Below are 26116 nucleotides of genomic sequence, written 5' to 3'. Positions count from 1 at the left end.
TTGGGTTCTTTTCAACAACAAACAAAGGCATAAACAGATAAATTCATTCCTTCACCACGAAATGAACTGTCAAGAACAGAAACCAAACCTTTAACTCATTCATCCAAGTTGCAAGTTGAACGAGAATGGAACCAAATTAAAATTTCTGAAACGGCTTGACCATGAGATGATGTAAACCTGGTAGATCGATGTCTACAGTATTTTAAAAAACTAATAACTACTAGCCTAAAAGAGTAACATTCCAGCCGTATAAACTCAGATGCGCGGCATGTTTTCATTGAAGTCAATGTTTCAGCAAACCACTTCAGCATTTGCAGCAACCTGAGCAGCAGCATCCCGCTTTCTCTGCTCCTCAATGATGCTGAGCTTAATGCCCTTGCCCTTGGGGAGACTTACCCATGGTTTGTTGCCCTTGCCAATTGTGAACACATTGCCCATACGGGTGGCAAAGGCATGGCCCAAGGCATCCTCCACATGAATGGTCTCAAAGCTTCCCTTGTGCTTCTCCCTGTTCTTTATCACACCAACACGACCAGTGTTCCTCCCTCCAGTGACCATAACGACATTGCCCACATCAAACTTGATGAAATCAACGATCTTATTTGTCTCCAGATCAATCTTGATTGTGTCATTTGCCTTAATAAGAGGATCAGGATAGCGGATGGTGCGCCCATCATATGTGTTCAGATATGGAATGCCCTTCTGACCAAACTGGACAGAACGGACCTTGCAAAGCTTGAACTGCAGTAAGAGACAAAATTTTAACAATACAATTTCGGTAATACAAAATTCTGCACGAAAATAAGAGGTAGAAACATAAGAATCACGATTATTGGTAGAATAGCAACAGTTGATACATCACATTGAGTTCTAACTAAAAGTGCAATTCAGAATACACATTGTCAAACTACATATCAGAGTTACGTTTCTAAAGGAGTAATATTGCCTATCCTTACAAAAGTGAACTCCAGAGAATGTAAGGAAAATAAAACTGTTCAAATAACCAAGCCACCACAATGAACCATCAACTGACAAAGCACAGCATTCAAACTTATATTCCCATATGCATTACTTGTCAAGGATTAGTGTGAGATTACGTTATGGCCTCAGCTAGTGCTCACCTTTGCGTCCTCATCCCTAACAGAGTGAAGGCGGAAGCGACCCTTGGTGTCATAGAGAAGCCTGTAGTTCTCACCAGTCTTTGGAATGGAGATGACGTCTGCAAATAGACAACATAACTGCATATAAGGCGAGAGTAAATGAGAAATGTTAAATTGCCATATCCAAGAAAGAAACATTTGTGCATACCCATGAAGCCAGCAGGGTAGGTCTTGTCAGTCCTGACCTTGCCATCAACCAACACATGGCGCTGCATCAAGATGGATATCACCTCACGGTATGTCAAGGCATACTTGAGCCGGTTCCTGATGATCAGAATCAGGGGCAGTCACTCCCTGGACTTGTGAGGCCCAGATGATGGCTTGGGAGCCTGACAAGCACATAGCACAATTTGAATTTGAAGCATCACAAAACTGAAAACAAAACCACAGTAGACCATTTAAAGCACACAAGCAAAATACATCAACTTACAAAGGCTCCACCGAGCTTGTCTAGCATCCAGTGCTTGGGCGCATTGAGCCTCTTCAGATGCTTCTTCAATCCCCTCGCCTGTTCAGAAAATAACAGCATATGTAAATATAGAGTAGTGTTCAGCACAAAGCCACATAAACTAAGGCATACAAACAGAGAAAGCTGTAAAAACGGAGTACATGGCTTGAAATTAAGAACCAAGGAATAAATGATAAAGATATAAAAGTAGTCGTTGCAGCCAAATCGATGACGAACACCAACACTCCAAGCCTAATTCAATTCCTACAGTGTCATTTCAGTCTTTCAGACAACGTTACAGCTTATAGGCAGGGGTGGATGGCCCTAGACACGGCCCAAAAATCATGAATATGCCCTTTAGATTTTTTTTGGCCCAAGTCGATCTGGCCCTATGTGTGGCCCAGCCGCCCAGCTAAAACTTGTCTGCGCCTTACCCACAGCCTGGTAAATACTCTTCTTTGCCTGTTTTTTATCTCCCACATCTGATGCCACAATCCATCCCCTTCCCTGCGCCTCTCTTCCTCTCCTTTGGCTCTGACACTCTACCTCTCTCATCCTTGCCCTGAAACCCTAGGGATCGCTCTACTGCCAATATGGCATTCAGCTACGAATAAGTAGATGTGGGAGCTAACAAAATAGCAGTCCTTTATCGTTTTTATTGTCTCTCTTTAAACAACCAGGAGCTGAAAACTATGGTGTTCCATTTATCAAATTTGTTCGCTAAGTTGATGAAATTTGAGGCGAAGATGGCCAAATCAAAAAAAATGTTAGATACTTATAAAGTACTCCCTCCGTTCCAAATTATAACTCACTGACTTTTTTGGTACATCGAATTTGTTATGTATCTAGACATAGAGTATGTATAATTTTCATATGTTTTAAACTACACATTTTTATCCTTCACTTCTGTTACATCTCTATATGCGGGCTTATATAATTTAATACTGTATGTTCTAAACTTCTGTGATCCCATAGTGGCCCTAGACGTCAATATTCACCAGCTCTGCCACTGCTCATGGGCCATATTGATTGCGTAATTCTCAAATCCTCCACAGGCATCTACAGGACACGCCACATAATTTTCCTAGAAAAAATCAACTAGATGGCCCTTTTGCGTTAGATCATTAACCACTAAACACAAACGATCCCACCTGCTGTCTACTGCTTGCAGCAGGCTACATTATTAATCACTAACAATAGGCAGAGGACTAGTGTGTGGAAAACAAAAGCAAAGAAATACTAAGGCGGATTGTCGGGTAGGGAAAACGGTAGGACTTAGGAGAGAGCCGAAAGTTAACGGGCGGTAGGGAGCTGCTCTCACCATGGTTGCGAGCTCGGGCTAGGGCGCCGGAGCTCTCGCCGTCCACCGCACCGCACGCTGAGGCCTGGTGGTTCGCTCTGCTTCGTGCCGCCGCTGGAAGAAGGGAGCCGAAAGGAGCACAGCGACAGGTAAGCTGCGGCAGTAGGGTTTTCGTTTTGTTTTACGGTTTTGTCGCTGCACGCGCTTAGCAGGCCAGTGTTTTGGGCTGACATGTTGGTTTACTTTGTAGGAATGGGCTTAGCCGGTTTCAAAAAAAAAAGGGAATGGGCTTAGCCTGCTCGAACTGCATAGGCTGAAAAGCCCAAACTGAAAACCGGTGCGGATTTATGGCCTGTTTGGTAGGCTCTGGCTCCTCTGAAAATGGCTCCGACTCTGGCTCCTCTGGAGGAGCAGCTCCTCTGGAGGAGCTGAAGCTGTTCTGAAAAACGTTTGGCAAAATAGCTCCTTCTGTTTTTGTAGAATGGATGGAAGAGGGTGAATGTCCATAATGCCCTTGCTTTAACTTGGTTTTACATTTTATTTTATATTTTTGTGATTTATTACATATTTTACAAGTACCAGGCGATTTTGAATCTGTAATGAAAAGCTAATAGTTGCTTTTTCTATTATTCTTGCTACAGGGTCCTCCTGTTCTTTACGTAAGACAAAGCATGCGTACGCAAGGAAACCAGTTGGCCTGGCTGCTACGCGGTCAAGCAGAAGGGCCACCGCGTCCTTTCACGCCCCGAGGAAGGAGGAGCCAGGAGGAGCCTAGTTTTGTGGCTCCGTCTGCGCAATAGAAAAAGGGCTCCGGCTCTGGCAGGCTTCGGCAGCGGAGCCGTTGTTCCCGTCACCCGTTTGGCAGGGCTTCGGCAGGAGCCGGAGTCGGAGCCGTTCGCGGAGCCCTGCCAAACGGGTCCTTAGTTTTAGCCGAACCCAGTTTCATATATACAGAGTTCAAATAAAAACGAATATATGTTACTAAAAAAACGAATATATGCCCTTTCAAAAAACAACGAATATATGTCATTTTTTTGCAACTATAAGGATAGCTCAAATTAAACTTTAGTCGTACTCGTATACTCATGTCTCCATCACGACACTACAATGTTGTGGGTGTTATGTTTGTATAATTGAAGTCTAATTAGTTTGATCCAATTAAATAATGCATGTACACAATAATAGTTCAAAAAAAGAGAAATAACATATATTCCCCTAAAAAATAAGTAGGATCGAACCGAGGTGAGCAGTCTAGACAAGCTCGTGAATGACAAATGACAAATAATAATTGCGTATCTTCGTATGAATTGTCGGGTGAACTGAAAAATTGATCTATCTCTGTAAATTCTTATCAACATGATATTAAGGTCCGCTAGTGGAGATTTAAGGAAGGATCTGAACTCTCTAGTCATTTTGGGAGCTAGGAGCATCTTGCGGCATAGAAATAATTGTGTTTGTAATGGCGCAACCCCAAATGTTAATATGGTGCTGACTTTGGAAAGGGAATAGGCGCATTGGTGGAGCCTGGCAGGAGCCAAGGGGATCTCCCTGCTGGGGGACAGGAGGAGCAGTCTAGAGGACTGCTATAGTGGTCGGGTCGTCCTTGTATTTTTAAACAGACGATTTAGTTCCCCTGTAGTAGTGGATGTGGTACGTAGCTCTCTTGCGTGTTCGAGAAAAAAAACATGATATTAAGGGCCACCCATGCTACCCATTATTTCTAAAATCAGCCCATGATACTAAAGAAATTAGGAAAATGGTGTTCTTACCCATGTCCAGTAAGCTAATTGTGATTTTACCCTTTCTTTTTCAACTTTGTGTTTTTACCCCTGTTATTTTGAACTGAATGGTCCGTTTGCCCTTGTTTCTAACGTCCGTCAGATGGACATGGATTAAACGAATTAAAAAAAATTCTAAATCTGAAAACAAAGGCCAAATGACCATAGTGCCCCTTATCCTTATCTTCTCGTCTCAAACGCATAGGGCGTCGTCGCTCACATCGGGCTTGGGCGCGGCTTTTCCAGCGGCGGCTGCAGAAGCACCAAAGGGGAGGGGAGGCCACAACTCCAGATTCGAGCGTAGGGAGGAGCTGCTTCCAGGGCGCGGGGCTACCTCCCGGTCGTGGCTCCAAGGTGCGGGCGCGGCCTTCCTCTAGGCGCGGGGAGGCCACGGCGCCCTGCCGCTGCTCACTGGCGGCGGCCGCCTGTAGGTCCCAGCGGCGCCCGGCTGTGGGTCGTCTTCTTCCTCTGGGTGCCCGGCTTCGTGGTTGCAGGGGCAGGCGGAGCGAGCGGCTCCAGTGCCTGGACGCGGCTCCCGGCGGTGCCTGGCCGCGGCTCCCGGTGGCGCCTGGCCGCGGCTCCCGGTGGCGCCTAGCAGCGGGTCTCCGCACCGCCTCCGCTAGCTCGCTCGAGGCTGAAGGACGGGACCAAGCGCGATTGGCCACCGGACGTCGGATCTGCCAGACTGGGCTGGACTGGCCCACCGGCACGCCGCCGCGAGAGCGGCACGGTCTCGCCGCACAGCACCCATCACCGGAGCGAAGGGGAGCCGGCCTCGCCCCGGTAGTTGCCGAGCGGCTCCGCGAGTAGGGCCCGTCATTAACGGGCGGCCTGCTTCCTCTTCCTCCTCTCGGAGCCCCGCCTCACCCTCACCCTAAGACTATTCGCTACTTGCCAGCTTCTGAGTTCCGAGTTCTGACTTTGGACACACTCACCCTAAGGCGGAATCCTCCGCTGGCGGCCACCGCTCGCCATTGAACCGCCGACGCCGTCGCCGAAGGGTTTATCAGATCAAATGGGGACTTCGATGCAGGTGACGCCTCTTAGTGGGGCGTACAGGGAGGGCCCCCTGTGCTACCTGCTCACCGTCGACGACTTCCGCTTCCTCCTCGACTGCGGATGGACGGACCTCTGCGATACCTCGCAACTTCAACCCCTCGCCAAGTACGCATCTTCTTGCTCTCGTGACTCGTCAGCTTAGCTTGTATTTGATTCAGTTATCTGTGTGGAAGTGGCTTCTATGCCGGACGCACATTTTAGGACACCTTTTCGATGAATTGCCTCTGGCTCGGAGTTTGGCTGGCGCTGCGCTCAGATGGGTTGACGGCTGGCCCAATGCAATGCGCAACATTGATTTGTTCAGTAATCAATGTCCATCCAAACATTTATGTGCTTAGATGCATGTTTGTTGCTGAATGGCCTGCTATTATGCCACATCTTCTATGCCTAAGGCACAGTCTAGTGTAATTGACACTCTTGCTTATATCTGTTGTTTCTTGTAAGAGGACGCTATAAAACCATGTAGCTCCTTCTATCCAAAATTTGGCCTCCTTGTGTAACACCATGCTAATCACAGTGCATTGCCTCCCCACTGAATAATCGTTTCACCATTCATTTTCCTACCGTTTGTTGTATTTACACATCTTATAGATGCAAGGATGCACTCCATTTTTCTTTCCAAAATCTACACTCAGCAGTTGAGTAAAGGAGATACTTTCCATCACTGCAGATGCGTACATGTCATTGGTGTCAATATGTTATTTATCGTCGAAGCAAATTGATTGTTAGTTTTCACTTACACTAATAGATACTGTATATTTTCAAGGTTGCACACTGTAGATGCTGTTCTTTTGTCACATCCTGACATGATGCATCTAGGAGCTTTGCCTTATGCTATGAAACATCTTGGGCTCTCCGCACCAGTTTATGCAACAGAACCTGTGTTTAGACTTGGCCTTTTGACCATGTACGACCATTTCCTATCTCGATGGGTAAGTTTCATGGTGCTCAATATTTTCCTAGGGCGTACACTTTTCAACCACACTCATTTCCAATACTGTAGAAGCAGAGGAAGGTGGAGGCGTCGCGTTCGGACGACGCCGTTGAAAGGTCCTTGTTTGGTTTTGGTAATTGAGTGACAACTTAGGTGGACTAATTGTGTTTATGTGAGATACACAGGTGATTAGTCCACAGGTACATGTGTGTGAGCAACATATGCCATGAAGGTGAAAATAGCTTGGAGATGTTGCAAAGCTCACACATGTGATGATGAAGGAGCTTAAATGCACATGAGACATAACATTGAGTCATGTGATCAAGGCGGAGAAGATCAAGACAAGACTTGGCTTGATGGACCGGTTGCAAGCGTGAAGGGCAAGTCGAAGGCTTTGGAGTGATGGACCGCGTGGCGGTGAAGCTTGAGCAAGACTTGGCGCCGATGGACGATGGCAACGGTGAAGAGCAAGTAGAGTCAAGATTGATGAACCAATATGATCATGTGATGATATAAAATGGATCATATCATTGTTGATCGTGTTGGTGCATGTGTTACATCGACATTGAAGGAGATGGAATGGAATGCGCAAGGCAAAGGTATAACCTAGGGCATTTCATTTCACCGGTCATAGGTGTGTAGAGAAGTTTATGACCGGGTTTAGGATAGATGGCCGTACTATCAAGAGGGGCAAACTTGTTTGCATATCGGTCATCTAGTGCCACTCGAGTGATCTAACTTTGCATTGTCGCTAGGATCGAGTGGCGTGGCAAGTTGAGTGGCTAACATCCTTTGGGAAATGATTATGAAAATGCTAACACACATACACATGGTGGTGTACACTTGATGGTGTTGGCACATTTACAAAGGCGATGGTGTTTGTAGGAGTGAGATGGGTTTGGGTCCCTCTCTCCCTCCCGCCGAGCTTGTGAGGCGGGATTCGGCGCTTTTGGAAAAATGGAATGCCTATTTTCTATTGCGCCGGATGCAAATTCTTGTGGTTAGCACACTTGAGCAAGGGTGAAGAGAATGGAGAAGATGCTGGCGTCGGTCAACTGACCGGACGCTGGATCTGAATGCACCGGACGCTGGCAGGCTACGTTCGGTCGCACTGACGTACGGTGACGCAGTAACTGGAGTGTGACCGGACGCTGGCTGCGTCCGATCGCATTCGACCGGACGCGTCCGGTCATGCTCGGGAGCTTACTGGAAACGACCGGACGCTGAGGGTCCAACGTCCGGTCAGTTGAAGCTAGAGCATCCGGTCAAGTCAGTGACCATTGGAATCGGGACACGTGGCCGTCTGTGGGTGACCAGACGCTGAGGTCCAGCGTCCGGTCAACACGACCGGAGCGTCCGGTTAGCCCGACCGTTGCCCAGTGAAAGGGTAACGGCTAGTTTAGCCCTTGGGGCTATAAATAGAAGTGGCCTTTGGCCATGGCTGGTGCTGAGCACCTCAAGGGACTTTGTGTCCATGCTTGAGAGTGCTTGGGAGCCCTCCATCACACACATACTTGATAGTGATCATTCGATTGTGTGAGTGAGCGATTCTAGTGCGATTGCATCGTGAGGTTGCATCGAGTGGCACTAGGTGATCGAGTTGCAAGCCGGTGGTGCTTGTTACTCTTGGAGGTTGCCACCTCCTAGACGGCTTGGTGGTGGTCTCCGTCGAAGCGCGCAAGAAGCTTGTGCGGCGCTCCGGAGAAGTGCTTGTGAGGGGCATTGTGCTCGCCCCGCGGGAGCCGCGAAGAGCAACTCTAGTAAAGCGTGTCATTGAGCTACCCTCACTCAAGGGGTAGGTTCTTGCGGCGCCCGACGTGCGGGCTTAGCGGGTGATGCTAATTAGCCGCCGAACCACCAAGTGAGCGGTCGACACAACGGGGACTAGCGTGTTGGCAAACACGTGAACCTCGGGAGAAAAATCATCGTGTCAACCTTATTCTTCCCGTTGGTTTGCATCCCCATTACACAAGCTTGCAATTACTTTTATACATATTAAGCTTGTGTAGTTGCTCTTGTAATTAGATAGCTTGTGTAGCTTGCTAATTACCTTCTTGCTTGTGTAGCATAGAAGTAGCTCCCTTGCGTGGCTAATTTGGTTTTAGTAACCTTGTTAGTCACATTGCTTAGTTTGTGTAGCTAAGTATTTGCGCTCTCTAATTAGGCATTGGTTGCCTTGTTATTGAGCATTGCTAGTGAGTATCGTTAGCTTTGTGCTTTTGCTTACTAGCATGTGTAGGAGCTCCCTTGTTGCTTAAAGTACTAGTGGTATTGGTTTGTGTAACCGTGCTCCTAGAATTGTTTAGGAGAGCTCTAGCTAGCCCGGCACCTTTGTTGCATAATTGTTATCTTTGCAAGGTGCTAGTGAACATATATAGTGGGGTATAGTCTTGGCTAGACCGATAGTTTTAATTCCGCATTTGTATCGGTTAGCCGACACGATTAAGTTTTAGAAAAGACTATTCACCCCCTTCTAGTCGCCATCTCGACCCTTCAGCCACCGACTCAGTTGTCGTGCTGGTGTTGCCTATGACCTGGAGCCGTCGCGTTTCTATAGTAAATGCTGCTATGGTCGATCATGATGATTCACAATTGTCTTTTTTATTCATGTCATTCTCTTTTCCAATTTGGTTAGTAAATACATGTTGTAGTTTTAGTGCTTGTAGTGTTACATGAACCAACTTGTATGGCGGTTACTTTTGCTGAAAAAACATGTACTGTATGACATTCCTATGTGGTAAGGCACTAAGGTTATCAGTACATGCATCTACTTATACAGTTTGTTAACCGATGTTCTACGTGCATTATTATACATTGAAGATTTTTGATCCCACACAAAAGATTATATCAAAACATTTCTTATGACGTTACATCTGTCATCATTATGAACCTTTTGGTCCCAAAATTTTGAATATTTATCAATATTAAATCTGAGTTCAAATAATTGCAAGTTGTGCCAAATATGTTTGACCAAATTTAATCAATTGTCAGCATACAATAAAAAAGTCTAATTCCAAATCAGGGTAAAATCACAATTAGGCATAACAAACAGGTGCACAATCGTATGGGCATTCATGTCCTTTTGTACAAAGTTTAACACCGTTAGGGGTGGATGACGGAGCAGGGGCAAACTGGTGCTTCGTGAATGGCACAGTAGGGGTAAATTCACAAAGTAAAAAAAATAGGGGCAAAATCACAATTTCGGAACAAAACAAGGGTACAAACGCAAGAGCCCCAAAGAAATTTTAGGATTTTTTTATGGGTACAGATAACCTAACATCAAATGTTGCTCTCTTCCTTACTCTCAGAATATTTACCAAAGTGCGTGGTCGGCAGTCCGCATATGCCGATTGGAAATTGGACGCCATCACCGTTTATCAACATAGATGGCGCCTACATCAACGAAACAAGGCAAGGAGCATGGGGGTTCATTATAAGAGATCACTATGGATGTCCAATTCTCGTAGGAAGTGGTAACGCGGGACAAGTGCATAACGCAATGATGGCGGAGGCTTGGCTTCCACGAAGGCTTTGGAATCGGGCGATGAACATGGCACGCGTCCAGCTGGAGATGGACTCAAGTCTATTGAAGGAAGCAATTTGCACAAAAAACCCTCTTTGATAACATTCGTACGCTCTTGCATAAGCGCTTTGTTTGTTCAAATGTGTTTTTTATTGAACGTACCAAAAACTCGTCTGCGCAATCGGCATGTCTTTGGAGCCAGGTCATGAACACGTGTGGACTAGCCCCTCTCTGTCTTTGAAAATGCTCATGTGACCCGCGATTTAGGGGATGTTTGGTTGCCCTTTCTAAATTTTAGTTGTTGTTCTATCGGATGTTTAATATATGTATGGAGTATTAAATATAGACTAATTACGAAACTAATTATATAGTTTACGATTAATTTACGAGACGAATCTTTTAAGCCTAATTAGTCCATGATTTGACAATGTTTACTACAGTAAACATGTGCTAATGATAGATTAATTAGATTTAAAAAATTCGTCTCGTGAAGTACTGACGGATTATGTAATTTATTTTTTTTATTAGTATCCGAATATTCCATACAATATTCTTTCGACATATCTCATAAATTTTAGTAGCTACATCAAACACCCCCTCACCTGAGTTCTCTGTGTCTGTTAATAGAAGGCCACAGAGCCATCATTTTATAAAAAAAATCTTATATTTTGCACACGCATGCCTCTTTCTCCCACATATATTCCGTGCACAAATTAATTGCGTTTTCTTTTTGTTTTTGTGACAGACAGTCACGGTCGAGAACGAAAGCGATGAAAAACTCCCGTCAGGATAACGAGAAAAACGATAACCTCATACTTCCCTTCTCTCTCGGCAATGGCGGCCGTAGCGGCGGCTCCACGGCCCCAGCTCTCCCCCCTATCTGGCGGCGGTGGCGCCGCAATCTCCAGTCTCACCCTCCAAACACCGGCCTTCATTTCCCCCCTCCCCACCCGCCGCCGTCGCCGCTGTGTGCTCCGCTCCAACGCCTCGTCGTCCCCGTCTCCGCCGCCGTCGCAGGAGAAGGAGGCGGCGGCGGAGGTGGTGCCAACAGCTGAGTCCTGCGTCAACACCGGCCTCCAGCTCTTCTCCAAGGGCAGGGTAAGTGAAGCCCGACGCCGAGGCGCTGTAGTGCAACCTTCGAGCGATACGCCACGCTTAGCGTTAGATTCAGTCATTTTTAATGATGAAGAGGGCCATTCAACTAATAAAACTTCTTTCAGTTTTTGTGGGAACGTTTCAGTTCGGGTGCACAAGCAACTCCCAGGAAGACTTGTCCATGTTAGCATATAGCTCGTGAATTCAACTACAGGAGTTGTAGGATAGATTACTACCATGTATATGTCGAGCTTAATTGAGTTTGGGACTGATTTTTCTAAGTTTATCGAGGCTGAGTGCTTAATAGGAGTGCCTGCTTTATTGCATCGAACAAATGTTTTACCATGTACCTTTATGGAAACGGTGGAACCAAATTAAGTGATTGGTTTTTAAGCAAGAAAGTAAGTGATTCTTGGTAGTATCGATTGATTTCACTATTCGCCTGCCTTAGGATAAAATGTATTGGCAGATTATGCCAGCCTCCAACTTGAAAACTATTGGCAATCAGTGCCTTGGTGTTTGGCTGTGGCATTAAGCTGGAATTAGTACACTGGTGAAGAGAGAATCAGTAATCTGGTAAACATAAAGGCCAGTAGTATCGTGATTATACTGCTAGATGCTTAAAGGGCTCAATCAAGAGGCTGCACGTTTGATCACAGTCTTCATAGGTTCACTTTTTTTTATCATTCATTGAAGGGACGTCTACAATCATTACATGCATTCTGTTGTCATTTTATTTGCACTTGTTTAGGTGAAGGATGCTCTTGAACAATTTGAGAATGCCTTAGAGCTGAATCCAACACCTATTGAGGCCCAAGCAGCGCTGTATAACAAGGCATGCTGCCATGCGTATAGGTGAGGACACTTGGACTTGGATTTGCACTATGCATGCACCATGCTTACTTAGGCTACTCATTAGAAGTTTCATCTATTTGTCAGTGAGATCATGTGTAGTAATGCTTCAAATTAATGTATCTAACTATGAATAAATACTAAAAACCATTAACAAAACTAAAAAAACCAGAAATCAAGGTCTTTAGAGATTTTTTTTTGTGGAGTCATTTGGAATCTCTTGTTCCACAATCAGAACATTTTAAGGTTTTTTTTTATTGTTCATTTATTTTCTGCATATGTTTGGACCAGAGAAGAAAGCAAAAAAGCTGCAGAATGTTTAAGGGAAGCTTTGCGAGACTACAATCTCAAATTTGGTACCATACTTAACGATCCAGACTTGGCGCCATTCAGAGCATCACCAGAATTCAAGGAACTTCAAGAAGAGGTTTGTGACTTTGAACTTCACTGCATTACTGCATGCTGGATAAGAAGTAATCTGCGGATCATAGTTGAAGATTGGGCGATCTGAGTTTTGATTTTGACCAATTTAATGTCCACAATAAGATCTTCTATATCCTGTAATTTCATTTCAGGCTTTGCGTGGTGGAGAAGATATTGGTTCTGGTTTCCGAAGAGACCTGAAACTCATTAGTGAAGTACAAGCACCATTTCGTGGTGTCCGAAGATTCTTCTATGTAGCTTTGACAGCAGCAGCTGGAATTTCAACATTCTTTACCATTCCCCGACTTGTACTAGCAGTTCGAGGGGGTGATGGCGCCCCTGATCTTCTGGAAACTGCTGGAAATGCTGCCATCAATATTGGAGGTAAATTGACATGCTCCATGCCCTGAAAGATAGTTCTTGCATGGTCGCATGGAGTTAAACAGTTGGGCCACATGTCTTTTTGCTCCACTGTGACATGGCAACAATGTTTTCTTATGTTGAAATATCTTGAATAACTATTTCTTTGTGGGATGCTTCAACAGCAACTTCCACAAGTAAATAAATGTACCCCTTATATTTTACTAGTTCATTGATCCTGATTAGAGTATCAACTTTATGCCATCTGTCTCACACTTTCAATTAAACTAAAAATAATTAAACTTTTGAATCAGTATGCCGCAGGTATTGTTGTGCTGGTAGCTTTGTATTTCTGGGAAAACAAGAAAGAAGAGAAGCAGATCACGCAAATTTCTCGTAATGAAACCCTTTCAAGATTACCTGTGCGCCTGTCAACCAATCGCATTATTGAACTTGTTCAACTCCGGGACATCACTAGGCCTGTTAGTATAACTTTCTTCATTTTTAATGTCCACTGTATGTTTGCTGAAATGAATTTCCTTTTCTCATTTATTTCCGAAATCTTTATTCAGTCACTTGTCATTTGAGGTGTATTTTAGGTGATATTGGCAGGTTCAAAAGTATCTGTTACTCGGGCATTGCAAAGAGCTGAGAGGTACCGGACTGAACTACTCAAACGAGGTGTTCTTCTAATTCCTGTGATCTTTGGTGCTTCTCAGAAAGACCAAACCAAACCAAGGGGTTTTGGTACAAGAAGAGCTGCTGCATCAGTTCCTTCTGTTGGGGTTAGACCAACCTTACATATTGGCTAAATACCAAAAACCTCACCTGCCTTTTAGTTTGTTTTGTACCAAAAACTTGGTCCCTTTCTTTGATAGTTTAATGCAATGTTGTTTTTGACAGGGTGACTTTGAAAAGCGTACTGAATCTATTGCAGCAAAGTCACGGTTGAAGTCTGAGGTTCGATTTAAGGCTGATATTGTCTCCCCTGAACAATGGGAAAGGTGCATTTCCTTTGATGTATATGCATTTTGTCCTATACTGTATATCTAACTTCAATAAGTAGCAAGACTGTTTTTCACAAATACATTTTTAATTTCTAACATAGCACAATAACATAATTAAGGTACAAGATTGTGTAGCAGCACAAAAAGGGAAATTATTATACAGATATATAAACTTACAATCCATCCTACATGTAAAGGATTCTGATCTTCCCCTCTAGCACACACCATATTTGAAACTTGAAAGCCATATTGCCCACTCAGGTAAAGAAGTAGGGTTTTTTGGGGCAAATGACATTGTTAGCTGTAAAACCACAAACTATTGAAAAGATACGGTGTTCTTTGTTTCTTCTCTTGCCATAGGCCATAGGTATGATTGCAGAAAAAACATATCCATATGTTTAGGTTCTGATATGGCATTTATCCCTTCTACTGCATCCACATATTGATAGCGCCTAAGGTAAGAAATAATGTGTCTCAAGTTTGGAGAGTTTGACACTGAAAGATACCATAGTTTTTCTAAATTTCAAGATATATTTACTTGTTTAACTCCCTTTTCTAGTCTGTACGTTTACATCTTTTTTCTACGTGCCGCTACAGAAATACTTCAAGTGCAGTCCTGTTCCTTTTGTGTTATTCTTAGCATGGTTCTAGATGCTTGAATGTGGTAATTTACTATCCTGAGTTTTGACATCTACTCGTACTTATTATGGTTCAGTTGGATACGGGACCAGCAAGAGTCCGAAGGTGTCACTCCTGGTGAGGATGTCTACATAATCCTTCGTCTGGATGGCCGTGTCAGAAGATCTGGAATAGTAATTATTCTCTGTTCTCAGTTTCACTTTGGTACAAGGAAAATTATTACTTGATATCGTATATGTAATAGAAGTACTGAAGTAGGGCAATATAATTCCATAACTGAACCAGACAAAGAGGGTCCAAATGACATTGAATCTAATCTACCATAATAGTAGAAATAATAATAACTGACTCTGCACATGTGATATTTGTTATAGGGTATGCCAAACTGGAATGACATATTACAGGAACTGCCACGACTTGAAGATCTGATGAGCAAACTTGAACGGTGAAAAAGTTGTGCGTGGAGCTAAAATTTTACCATTACTCTTCTCTATTCCATTCTCCTTGCCCTTATCTGTTGAAACTTGAAACTGGACCATTGTAGTTCTTGTACAAGATATTGAAATTAGTTTGTTTATAGCTTGCCGAAGGTCTTCTGTAATTTGCTAACCGCAATATAGAGATTTATGTGTCAGATGAAATAAGAACCAAAATGTTAAGAGCAGAAGGGGAAAAAAAGTACAAAATTTATTGCGACTAGCACTATTCATTTTCAGATGGTTTACAATAATGCACTAAACGAATTTCTTAAGTGATGTTATAAAACATACTGCCGACATGAATATCTGTGGATCACTATAGCCTTATAACCTCCCTAACTCTGAAATTGAGTCTTAATAGTTATAGTAGCACCGCCAAAGGGCGCCTAGTCCAAGCGGTTAGGTGGCCTGACGGCACTCCTCAAGTCCTGAGTTCGACTCCCTGTGGGAGCGAATTTCAAGCTGAGGTTAAAAAAATCTCCTCGTCCGCCCCCAGGTGCCAAAGCGCAGTTAGGCCCCGGCCCGGTTCTCACAGGGTTACGGTACCACTGCGTCAGGATGGGGGCGGGGGTTTGGGGGTTTTCTCGATCTGTGTGAGAAGATCTTCTTCTTAAGAGAAAAACCCGGGGCCGTCATCCTCCCCACAGGTCGAGTTTTTTTAATAGTTATAGTAGCACCTCTCAAACAACATCTGTCATACTAATCTTAGGTCTTGTTTGGATATTGTCCGATTCACTTCAATCTACATGTGTTAGGGCTTTGGTTAGACATCTTTTAGTTGAAATGGTGGAAGTGCGGGAACCATGTCATTTTTTCGTGCAAAGAATTGTCCCTAAAACATGGCACATTTGTATGTAATCGACTAGACATCACTGAACAAAGTGCAGGTACTATACGTGTAAATGATCTAAAATGTTTAGAATTGTTAGGGAAAAATTCGAGCTTTTTTTGTGTGAAATTTTCAGTTATTTGCCCGGTGCCCTGGTCTCCTAAGTTTTTGTGAGCATAATATCCCGTATGCTTTAATGTGAGCTAGACAAGTCATTGCTTCTGGCTTACAGTTTTTTTCCTCCCTCATTAGAATACAAACAGTTTACTATGATGGACCGTGTGCAAGCGTGGTTGCCTAGGGGTTTGATTATGCTCTCCTGTTTCTGGAATTTCTGTGCAGATCGTAGCTTGAAGTTGTTGGAACTACTATAGCACTCCATCTATTTTGAGAAGAGCTTTTCACAAAACGTCTTACCCTATCTCTCCACATTACAAAGTTCACATTTCTCTCCACTTCCATCAATCTGTATGTTTCAATTGCGCTTGGTCTTGTGCCGGTCCACATGCGGCTTAAAAAAACCGTGAACTGCTGGTCTGTGTGAGCAATGCGCAAGCCGGCGAAAATGGTACTAGAAATCTGGAATTGAAATGCAGAGGCCTGGAATTTTGCTACAGGTCGCTGACAAGAGTCTGGCAGGGCAGAGCAGAGCAGCAGAGATTGATGGCGTTGCAACCGAGAAGGATCTGTCTGGCACCATGGATGTGCCAAGGGATCGCCGCAGCTCACGGGAACGGAGCCTGTTCGTTTGTGCTTGGCTTGGTCGGATCACCGGTTTCAGAGTGCCCAAGTGGGCGCATGAAAGAGACTGGCCTGATCCCCTGCACTCGTATGCAAGCAAAGCATGCGAGCATTGGATCGGGTCTGTTGATTTATCACTGTCAATCCCAGATTAGTCCCGTCTTTTTTTTTGTTTGCAGGTCAGTTTGGCGTTCATCGACGTCGTTAAATATACGGGCCAGTCCCATCGCACTTTGCCTTTTGTTTTTGGAAGAATATAGTACTGCAACGGAATTGTCCTGTTCACTTGGCTGATAAGTCATGGCTAAAAGTATTGTTGGTTGATTTGTTGTGAGAGAAAAATACTATTCGTTGGCTGAAAAAGTACGCCTTATAAGCCAAGTGAACAGAGGATTATTGGTTGAAACTTTTTTTTCTCCATATTGAGCTTTCAAATTGGACACAATGACCAGAACAAAATTGGGGTAAAAAGAACGGCTTGCTCGAGGGCAGAGCACGTATACTCGATAATAAGGAGATGACGCCAGTAGCTAAAGAGTCTCAGAGTTCAGAAACATGCCTTCCTCGAGACAGCCATGAATGGACCCCAGGAGTTAAAAGAAAAGGATATATATCCAATTATCCAGGCGGCGGCGGCGGCGGCTGATGATGAGGCAACTTTTCAAAAAAAAAAAAAAACGATACACATTCTGACGCTGATGGTGCAGTGGCGAAACTGGAGGTTATTAGCTGGAACCAAACGAGCCACCGGTAGAGTAGGAGTTCGTTGTTCTCTTCTGAAGAACTGAAGGCAGAGAATTGTTTTTTTTAGCAGTTGCGTTTATTAGCGACTGACCAAGGTGCAGTTTAGTTCTAGAAAATTTTGCAAAATTTTTTAGGATTTTTCATCACATCGAATCTTTGACACATCAATGAAGTATTAAATATAGATAAAAAATAAAACTAATTACAAAGTTTAGCCCAAATTCACGAGACGAATCTTTTAAGCCTAATTAGTTTATGATTGGACATTAATTACCAAATAACAATGAAAAGTGCTACAATAGCATTTTGCAAAAAAATTCGTCATCTAAACACAGCCCAAGAGAACGTTACAAACTCATGGAATGGAACACAGCTAAGCTTTGGGAAGCCGACGGCTCGAGGTTGGAATGTACTAGTACGCGGACCAACTCGATTGGAAGGGCCCAACACGACTCTTGGTTTCTGTGTTAATAAGGTTGACTGATGTTGATTTATTGTGAGAGAAAAATACCATTGACTGATTGATAAGTCTTAACTAAAACCAACAATCGAACGTGCTGTTGGAGTGCAAATCGCAGCCGTGGACGGTCGCCAATGCAACTCGCTCCCAGCTTTCGTCGCCGCACCAACTTTTTTATGCCGGCATTTTTATCATCATCATTAATACGTGGACCGCGACTAGGAGTACATACGCAGCTAAGCCTGGTTGATTTTTGAACTGATAAATCCGGTTGATGCTGATTTATTATGAAAGAAAAACACTAATAATTTACTGATAAATCATCACTGAAACCAACCAACAAACGTGCGTACGTACTGTTACATCCATGAAAATGAAATCAAACAAGCATAGATGTACTAGATGGATTGGGTGGCCAGCCCTGTGGCCTCTAGGAGTGAGAAGATGAGTGTCCTACCTATTAATACCTAACCTACTCCAACCGCCGAGCCGCGTATCGTTTGCACCGCCGGCCGCCGCGCGCCCATACGGAACACAGGGCGCAAATGCTGTGTGCATACTTCTTCCCTGCTGGGACTTTTAATTACGCGGAGCTGAATGATGGAGCATAATTATTAGTTCGGTGCAACTGCAACGACGTCGCAAGCTAAGGCCTGTTTGGCTCTCTAGTGGATGACTAAAGTTTCAGTCTATTTTACTACACAAACTAAAAGTAAATTAAAGTGGTGTTTGATTTCTTAAACTAAAATAAACTAAAGTCATTAAATGATATGGAAGAAAGACCTTTTTACCCACTCTTTTACCCTGGGAGAGAAAACAATAAATGAGGGGCATGGATATCCCTAACACCTTTTAGTTCATTTTAGTTCAGTTTTGTGGACTAAAGGAATAAAGGACTTTAGTCTACTTTTAGTCCAAGTGTTTGGCTGTTTAGTCTAACTAAAGTGTAGATTTTAATCCAAAATACTTTAGTCAATAGAAACCAAACACCCCCTAATCTTTGCTCCACGAACAAAAAAATATTTAGGAAATACATATTCCATTCTATTCTATACAACAATAATATAAGTTAGGGAAAACGGTGTTTTTGCCCCTGTCCAGAGGTTTAATTGTGATTTTACCCCTATTTTTTCAACTTTGTGAATTTACCCCTGTTATTTTGAAACGAAGGAGCCGTTTGCCCCTGGTTTGGATGTCCGTTATTTAGAGACTGATTAAACGATTTAAAAAAAACAAAACACATAAAATCAGATGCGAAATGACTGAAATACCCTTTCCTCTTCGTTCTTATCCGCCAAGACGGCAAGACCGGAACCGGGAGAGGCGCCCAGGCCCACCACAGTGGGCACTCCTCCGGTCCTCCCCATTCCCAAGTCCCGACCAACCACCGGCACCGACGCGGCTGCTCCCCAGCATGGCGTCCACCTCCGCGGCGCCGCGCACCACGAAGGAGCTCATGGACGCCCTCACCGCGCACCTCTCCCTCTACCACGCCGCGGCGAACCCTAGCCCCGCCGCCGCCGCTGCCTCCTCCCCGTCCTCCTCACCGTGCACCGCGATCCTCCGGTGGCTCGCCTCGCTCTCCCCCGCCGCGCGCGCCGCGGCCGCCGCCTCCCTCCTCTCCCCCGCCGCGGCTGCCGCGCTGCTCTCCATGGTCCGCCGCCTCCACCTCCGCGGCCACTCCTCCTTCTTCGTCCTCCACTCCTCGTCCCCGTCCACCTCCTCCGCGCGTGGGGCCGAGGAGCCAACCGTCCTCTCGCGCCTCTCCCGGGGCCTCCTCGCCCGCGCTGCCGCGGGCTCCCGGGCGCAGGCGCTCCTCTTCGCCAACATCCTCCTCTTCCCCTCCTCCCCCGCGTCATCGCGGTGCCTCGACGCGATCACCGTCGCCGAAGCCTTCCTCGCTGACCTCGACGGCTTTATCGCGGCCATGGACGAGATCTCTAGCGGGAGGTTCCTCTGTTGCGGGGAGGGGGAAGTTGACCTAGCCGCACTAGCGTGCCAGGATTTCCTAGAGCTGCCCTGGCTTAATGCCAAGGGGTACTACGTGATCGAGGAGTTTCTGGCCAACAGGTTGGAGATCGCACTGCGAATGTCGTGGGCAGCAGCAGGGGGAGGGGGAGTTGGAGGGAGGAAGGCAGTGAGAATTGGGAAGGGTGTCAAGGAGAAGGCTGGACTTGCTGCAAACGCGTTCTGAAGGGAGAAGGGATATGTGGATTGGTGGATGAGGCTGGAGCCTCGGATGAGAGCAAGGATCATGGGGGCATTCTTTGGGAAAGGTGCAATTGCCCTGGTAATATGCTTTCTGTGCTGCATTTTGATATAATCTGGCAATTATGGATTTCAAATACTTTTGGGTTGCATTTCACAGTTGTATGCCTTATTTGCATAAGTGAGCTCCAGATTTCAGAGTCATATCTGTAATTTCGTATAAACTTTTACAATGATTTTAATTCAAGTGAGATGGTTTGGGATAAGATGTTTATTTGTTATTATTACATGAATACATGAACATTGTCAACCTGTGATTTAGTTAAGATGTGCATGAGTCAAGTAACTCTAGTTTGTGTTTATTAGGGGTGGTGTATCCCATACTGATGCATTTTGCGGTAGTTATTTTATTGTAAGAAATGTGTGGAAAGGCCGTTGATGGTGATGGAAGGATGAAAAAAGTGAGAGAAATAACATGGCATACTCTAGTCTTGCAATCTTATTTCTAAAAAACAGTTTAGGGAAAACAAATCATATTTCTTAATCTCGTAATAGGCCCTTGTATAGGAAATAGAAGCAAATTGTCTTTTCTTGTATTGACGTTAATTTATGCAAATGTAGGTGCACCTTTCCTTTAAATAAAAAAAGCAAGGCAATCTAGTAGGTTTCAAAGAAACTTCTTCAAAAAGTATCTGAAATATGAAAGCACCTGGTTCAGGAATATGATGAAGATGGATTTCACATATATTTTTAAAGCATTGGTTCTTCTCTTGTTTTGGAAATGACATACAGAAGTTGCCTATTGTGTTATGTTTCTGCTGAGAAAAAAACCCTTCTTTTCCTCAAAAGGCACTAACATGTTCAAACTGTTTGGCAAGTGATGTTTTCTAAAATCCGCGTGCTTTATCTAACTGAAGTTTCGGCATAGTCTTAAATCAGCTTATGGAAGAGTTCATGGCTGCTGTATGCTGAGAACTTATCTGTGCATTTTCCTTAATGGCAGGAGTATGATGAGCTTATGGAAGAGTTCATGGCTGCTGTTAAGCAAATCTACGGTGAGAAAGTCCTCATTCAGGTGAGTTAGACTCAAAATTGTACTTTTGCTATGCCAGATTAATTGAGATAACCATCCTTCAGTTTATTGCCTTTTGTGGTTGGAACACTCACTAGAATTGCTGCTGCTCTATCGAGAAAAATATTTTAATGTTAGTATATTATATAAGCAACTTTTCTCTGCCAGTAACGATGTGGCTGTAGTTCGTTCTCATCAACTTTCATGTGTTTTCTTATCCATTCATTTCTGGAAGGACATCTGGTATAATTTTGCCATCATTCTTTCTGTCCAGAGGGAGCGTTTAGCCACCTGGAGATCGCCATCACCTGCGTCCTACCGCCGCCCCTGCGCCTTGTGCCAGAGACCATCCTGCGCCTTGTGCCAGAGACCATCCTTTTAATCCTAAAATTTTGAATATTTATCAATATTAAATCTGAGTTCAAATAATTGCAAGTTGTGCCAAATATGTTTGACCAAATTTAATCAATTGTCAGCATACAATAAAAAAGTCTAATTCCAAATCAGGGTAAAATCACAATTAGGCATAACAAACATGGGCAAAATCGCATGGGCATTTATGTCCTTTTGTACAAAGTTTAACACCGTTAGGGGTGGATGACGGAGCAGTGGCAAACTGGTGCTTTGTGAATGGCACAGTAGGGGTAAATTCACAAAGTTAAAAAAATAGGGGCAAAATCACAATTTTGATACAAAACAAGGGTACAAACGTAAGAGCCCCTATAAGTTATTACTATCTTCATCCAGACATAGTTTTGGATTTAGACCTTGTCAAATTTCTCCACCTTCAGTAAATTTATGAAGAATATTATTAACATTTATTTATCACTCTACGTAGATATGGTACAGAAATATCTTTCACGATGAATCTAAGTATTACATTTAATAAAGTGTTATAAATAATAATATTTTCATGCATGCGTTAAAATTGAGATATATTGACTTGATAGAAAGCTATAATTGAATCAATTTTTAGTGTGAAAATATATTATAGAATATGTCTCGGGTACTGTGTGAATACTCAAAGATAATCATACAATATCCCATTCATACTATATGAACATTCTAAAAATACATCGTAGGACATCATGTTTATACTACATGAACATCATGTGTGTACCATATACAACAGAATGTAGAAAAAATAAAAAAGCAAATGTGAAAATAAAAGAATTGAAATAGAATAAAAAATCATAGAACATCACATTTATATCATGTGAACATCACAAAAACATAATACAACATCACATTTATACTATGCGAACATCAGATAATACATCATAGAACGTCATTGTATACTACGTGAACATCACATATATACTACGCGAACATCACATATATACATCATAGAACATCAAATGCATACCACGTGAACATTGCAAAAAACATCATAGAGCATCACGTATAACACATGAACATCACAAAAAAATCATAGAACATCATATGTATACTACATGAACATCATAAAAAACATCATAGAACATGGCATTATATACCTCGTGAACATCGCAAAAAATGTCATAGAACATCACATCTATACTATGTGAATAACATCTCATGGAATATAGAAAATAAAAAATTAAGCATGAAAAAATAATTAAGTAAGGTAAAATAGAAAAAAAATAAAAAAAATATAGAGAACATAAAGACAAAAGAGAAAAAGAAAGAAAGAAATATAAAAAATAAAATAAAATAAAATAATTAATTAATTATGGTAAAAATAAATAATAAATAATAAATAATAAGAAAAGGAAAGAAAATAAAAAGAAATAAAAGAAACATAAAAATGAAGAATGAAAAGAATAATAAAAACACATAAAACAAAAAAGAAATATAAATAAAAATGAAGTACAAAAATAAAAAAGAAAAAGAGAAAAGAAAAGAAAAAAGAAAAAAGAAAAAGAAAAAGAAAAAGAAAAGGAATGAGAAGAATAAGGAAAAAATAAAAAAAATAAAAGGGAAACTAATGTAACTAGACGCTGATTCCCGCGCGCTAAGGTTTTCCCGCGCATCTATTCGGTAGGAGGATCGGGTCCGACCGTTCGGAGCCGATGAATACCGATGTATACCAACAACTGCTTAATATTATACTAGAAATAATAATGATGCTCTACTTCTACATACATACTATGTTCGGTCAGCGAATTTTGATGTTTCAGACAAGTAAAACAATCAAAATAAACTACTTCCCACAGGTCTGAAAACATCTGTTTTATTAACTAGAGGTAGCACAATAGAAATTGTCGGGTTCATAAACCCGGGGTCCCTCATGAACCGGCTTTCCAACAAAGGCTCGGCCCAACAGACGACGTTGCGAACGACGCACAACTTATGGGTTGGCCCAAATACCTAAAACGACACAGAAGGGCGATCTAGTCTTCGGCCGGAAGGCCTGGCCGAGAAGGAACGGTGCCCGCTTCCGACTCTGGCCTGCCTCTCCGATCGGAAGGCCTCGCCTCTAACTCTGGCCCGTCTCTCCGACCGGAAGGCCTGGCCAAACACCACTTCCGACTATGACCCGAGTCTCCGACTGGGGATGCGTCAAACCCCTATTTATAGCTCCTCTCCGACTGGTGCAATCAGAGCCGACTAGGACCGACCGACTGGGGACACCCGCTTGTTAAGGACCAGGAAACGGGTGGAGAAAGTAAGGTAGGACACTTAAGTCAACCGTAATACCAAGGACCGTACCCTATATACCTGTCGGATAGTACCCTGCGACCTTTCTGGCATGATAGAACCCAAGCAATGTTGTAGGCATCGACATCTCCCCCTACAGTGTTGTGGGCGCCATCAACTCTCATACCAGACAAACACGGTAAGGCTCCCCCCATGTGCCTCTAGGGCATCAACAGTGTTGTGGGCACCGACATTTACCATACCAGACGAACTTGGTAAAACCCCTTGCATGACTCTGGGTATCAATAGTGTGGTAGGCATAGATGTCTGCCATACCTAAAGAAGAAGACGCAACCTCCCACATGCATCTGACATTAACAGTGATACGAGCGCCTACAAACATCTTGTACCTGATGTCATGGGCAACAAGACTTAGCATGCGTACACTCTCTCCCTCTCACTTGTAAAGGCCATTATCTTCATCTATAAAAGGGGATACGCTCTATCCTAAAAAAGGAGGATCGATTAGTTCACTAGGACACAACAACAGAACCACCAGATTCAAACCACAAGCACACGCTCGAACACTTAGCACATAGCGAAGCTCCTGTCACTCTTGGCCCCTTAGACCAGAGTTCGATCGGACTTCTTATACCCTGTCGATGCAGCTGTCGATGTTTGACCACCGATAGCCTACCACGGGGGTCTCCGGGGCAGTATGTTCGGGCTTTAGTGTATGCAGAACTCGACGGTAAACGCAAGAGACAGTTGATTTATCTTGGTTTGGACCCTCGATCTCCGATCGAGTAATAGCCCTACGTCCAGTTGGCATTAGCCTTTGCGTTGGTTTGATTGTAAAGTGTTGTGTCATACAATTGTTCTCTGAACTCCCAATCCAAGGAGCCCTACCCTCCTTTATATAGTCAGGAGGCCAGAGTTCTAGTCGGTTTATAATGAGAGTTCCTAGTAGGATTACAGAATAGTACTACTACTAAGATTACAGGGGGAATAATCCTAGTTAGACTAGTTCTTCTCCCTTCCTTGCGGGGTATCCTGTGGGTTCCGCACCGATAAGCCCCCGAGCACTTCATGGTTGAGTTCTGGAAGCCTTGTCTTGTTCCTTCAAGTCTTGTCAAGCAGGAACAAGCTTCGTCCGAGTGCTTTCTTGAGCGAAACCGTGTAGCGCTTCATGAGATCTTCACGTGGTGTGTACCTTTTTGAAGAAAAAAGTACTCCTATTTGGATGTAGCCCCCGAGCCTCTTGCTATTTGGCACAAGGAGCTTGAGGGTCTTTTCTTGAAATCACCTTGATTCTTCGTCGAAGGGCTCCCGAGCGTGTATCTGGGTTCTTTATCGAGAAGAGCTTGGATATAGCTATTTCTGGGTTCTTTTCGTCGTGTGTCCTTGAAGTCGTCTGTCTTGAAGAAGTCTTTTGAGTGATGTGCGCTTTTTTTGAAATAAAAAAGTGCACTCACTGAGTGTAGCCCCTGAGCCTCTTGCTATTTGGAACAAAAAGTTGGAGGGTCTTGAATTTGAGTTGTTCTTTGAATTGAAAACTTCCCCTGTTGCAGCCCCCGAGCATTGTTCAAAAGAGCTCGGATATAGGGTCTTGGCATATTCTCTGATAGTCTACTATTGTCAGATGTAGAGTCTGCTATTGTCAGGTGTAGTTGTATGATGGTGGTTGAGTGTAAATGCCTTTTATTCATGGATTGTACTGTGTTGGTATATTCTCCCGAATATGCTTGTTGTTGAGTACTGTTCCTTCACGCCTGAGTCCTCTTTCATTGAATTCTGTCTTCTCAGGCTTGTTTTGTTGGTGCTCCTAGTCCATGTGCACCACTCCTTTGGTCTATAAATACCCTCCTAGAGTGTTGTTTTGGTTTGTTGAGCATTTTGTTGCTTGTTCTGAAGTCTCTATAGTCATGAATATGGTAGTTTGTGAGGTAGAGCAGCCCCCGGGCACATTTTGTAGTTTTCATATGTCTTGTCATAGCTGGAGGAAGTCTTGTGATAGGGATTAGAGGTAGACTAATCCCACAGCAGCAATGTACCAGGATGTACTTAGCAGTAGTTGGAGGAAGTCTTGTGATGTGGGCTTCGTTCCTTCATCTAGCAGTTCTGGATTGATCCTCGCCGCTTGTCTTGAGACTGTCCAGTGTAGATCAACACCATATCTAGCATCACATCAGACTTGGGTAGACAGATGCCTGTCGGCCTTCTCTGCTCCATGTTGTCCTACTGTTCTGCTGATTTCTGCCTTGGGTGCATTGCGTCCGTCCTTTGAAGAAAACAGTGTAGCCAAATGTGGTTTGTTCTACCGAGTAGCGATTTGGAGCACGTAGTCGTTCCAGAGCCTAGTTGTTTCTGGGTTCCTTTTTGCTAC

General features: G+C 43.6%; 3 protein-coding genes and 1 long non-coding RNA gene across 4 annotated transcripts; 3 read left to right on the top strand and 1 right to left on the bottom strand.

Annotated features, from left to right (window-relative positions):
- Positions 1–61: 61 nt before the first annotated feature.
- Positions 62–3053, bottom strand: LOC136452180 (small ribosomal subunit protein eS4-like). Its single transcript, XM_066452819.1, has 5 exons — positions 2930–3053; positions 1591–1668; positions 1309–1489; positions 1122–1219; positions 62–741 (listed from the first exon to the last, which is right to left on the bottom strand). Exons 3-5 carry the CDS (start codon positions 1373–1375, stop codon positions 292–294), a joined length of 615 nt encoding a protein of 204 aa, XP_066308916.1. The 5' UTR covers positions 1376–1489; positions 1591–1668; positions 2930–3053; the 3' UTR covers positions 62–291.
- A 2660-nt stretch (positions 3054–5713) lies between these two features.
- LOC136454641 (cleavage and polyadenylation specificity factor subunit 2-like) lies at positions 5714–6820 on the top strand. Its single transcript, XM_066455000.1, has 3 exons — positions 5714–5850; positions 6512–6677; positions 6749–6820. Exons 1-3 carry the CDS (start codon positions 5714–5716, stop codon positions 6818–6820), a joined length of 375 nt encoding a protein of 124 aa, XP_066311097.1.
- A 4174-nt stretch (positions 6821–10994) lies between these two features.
- LOC136452179 (protein LOW PSII ACCUMULATION 1, chloroplastic-like) lies at positions 10995–15277 on the top strand. Its single transcript, XM_066452818.1, has 9 exons — positions 10995–11300; positions 12049–12152; positions 12441–12576; positions 12725–12956; positions 13257–13414; positions 13532–13717; positions 13836–13936; positions 14655–14751; positions 14953–15277. Exons 1-9 carry the CDS (start codon positions 11037–11039, stop codon positions 15025–15027), a joined length of 1353 nt encoding a protein of 450 aa, XP_066308915.1. The 5' UTR covers positions 10995–11036; the 3' UTR covers positions 15028–15277.
- Positions 15278–19968: 4691 nt separating this feature from the next.
- On the top strand, positions 19969–21801 carry LOC136452177 (uncharacterized). Its single transcript, XR_010758763.1, has 3 exons — positions 19969–20121; positions 21043–21114; positions 21386–21801. It is a non-coding gene; the product is annotated as an uncharacterized lncRNA (long non-coding RNA).
- The last annotated feature ends 4315 nt before the right edge of the window (positions 21802–26116 follow it).

This window comes from Miscanthus floridulus, chromosome 5 (genome assembly GCF_019320115.1).
Source record: "Miscanthus floridulus cultivar M001 chromosome 5, ASM1932011v1, whole genome shotgun sequence".
In the NCBI taxonomy this organism is placed as follows: Eukaryota; Viridiplantae; Streptophyta; class Magnoliopsida; order Poales; family Poaceae; genus Miscanthus; species Miscanthus floridulus.
Note: the sequence above shows the minus strand (reverse complement) of the source record. Positions and strands in the feature narration are given on the sequence as shown.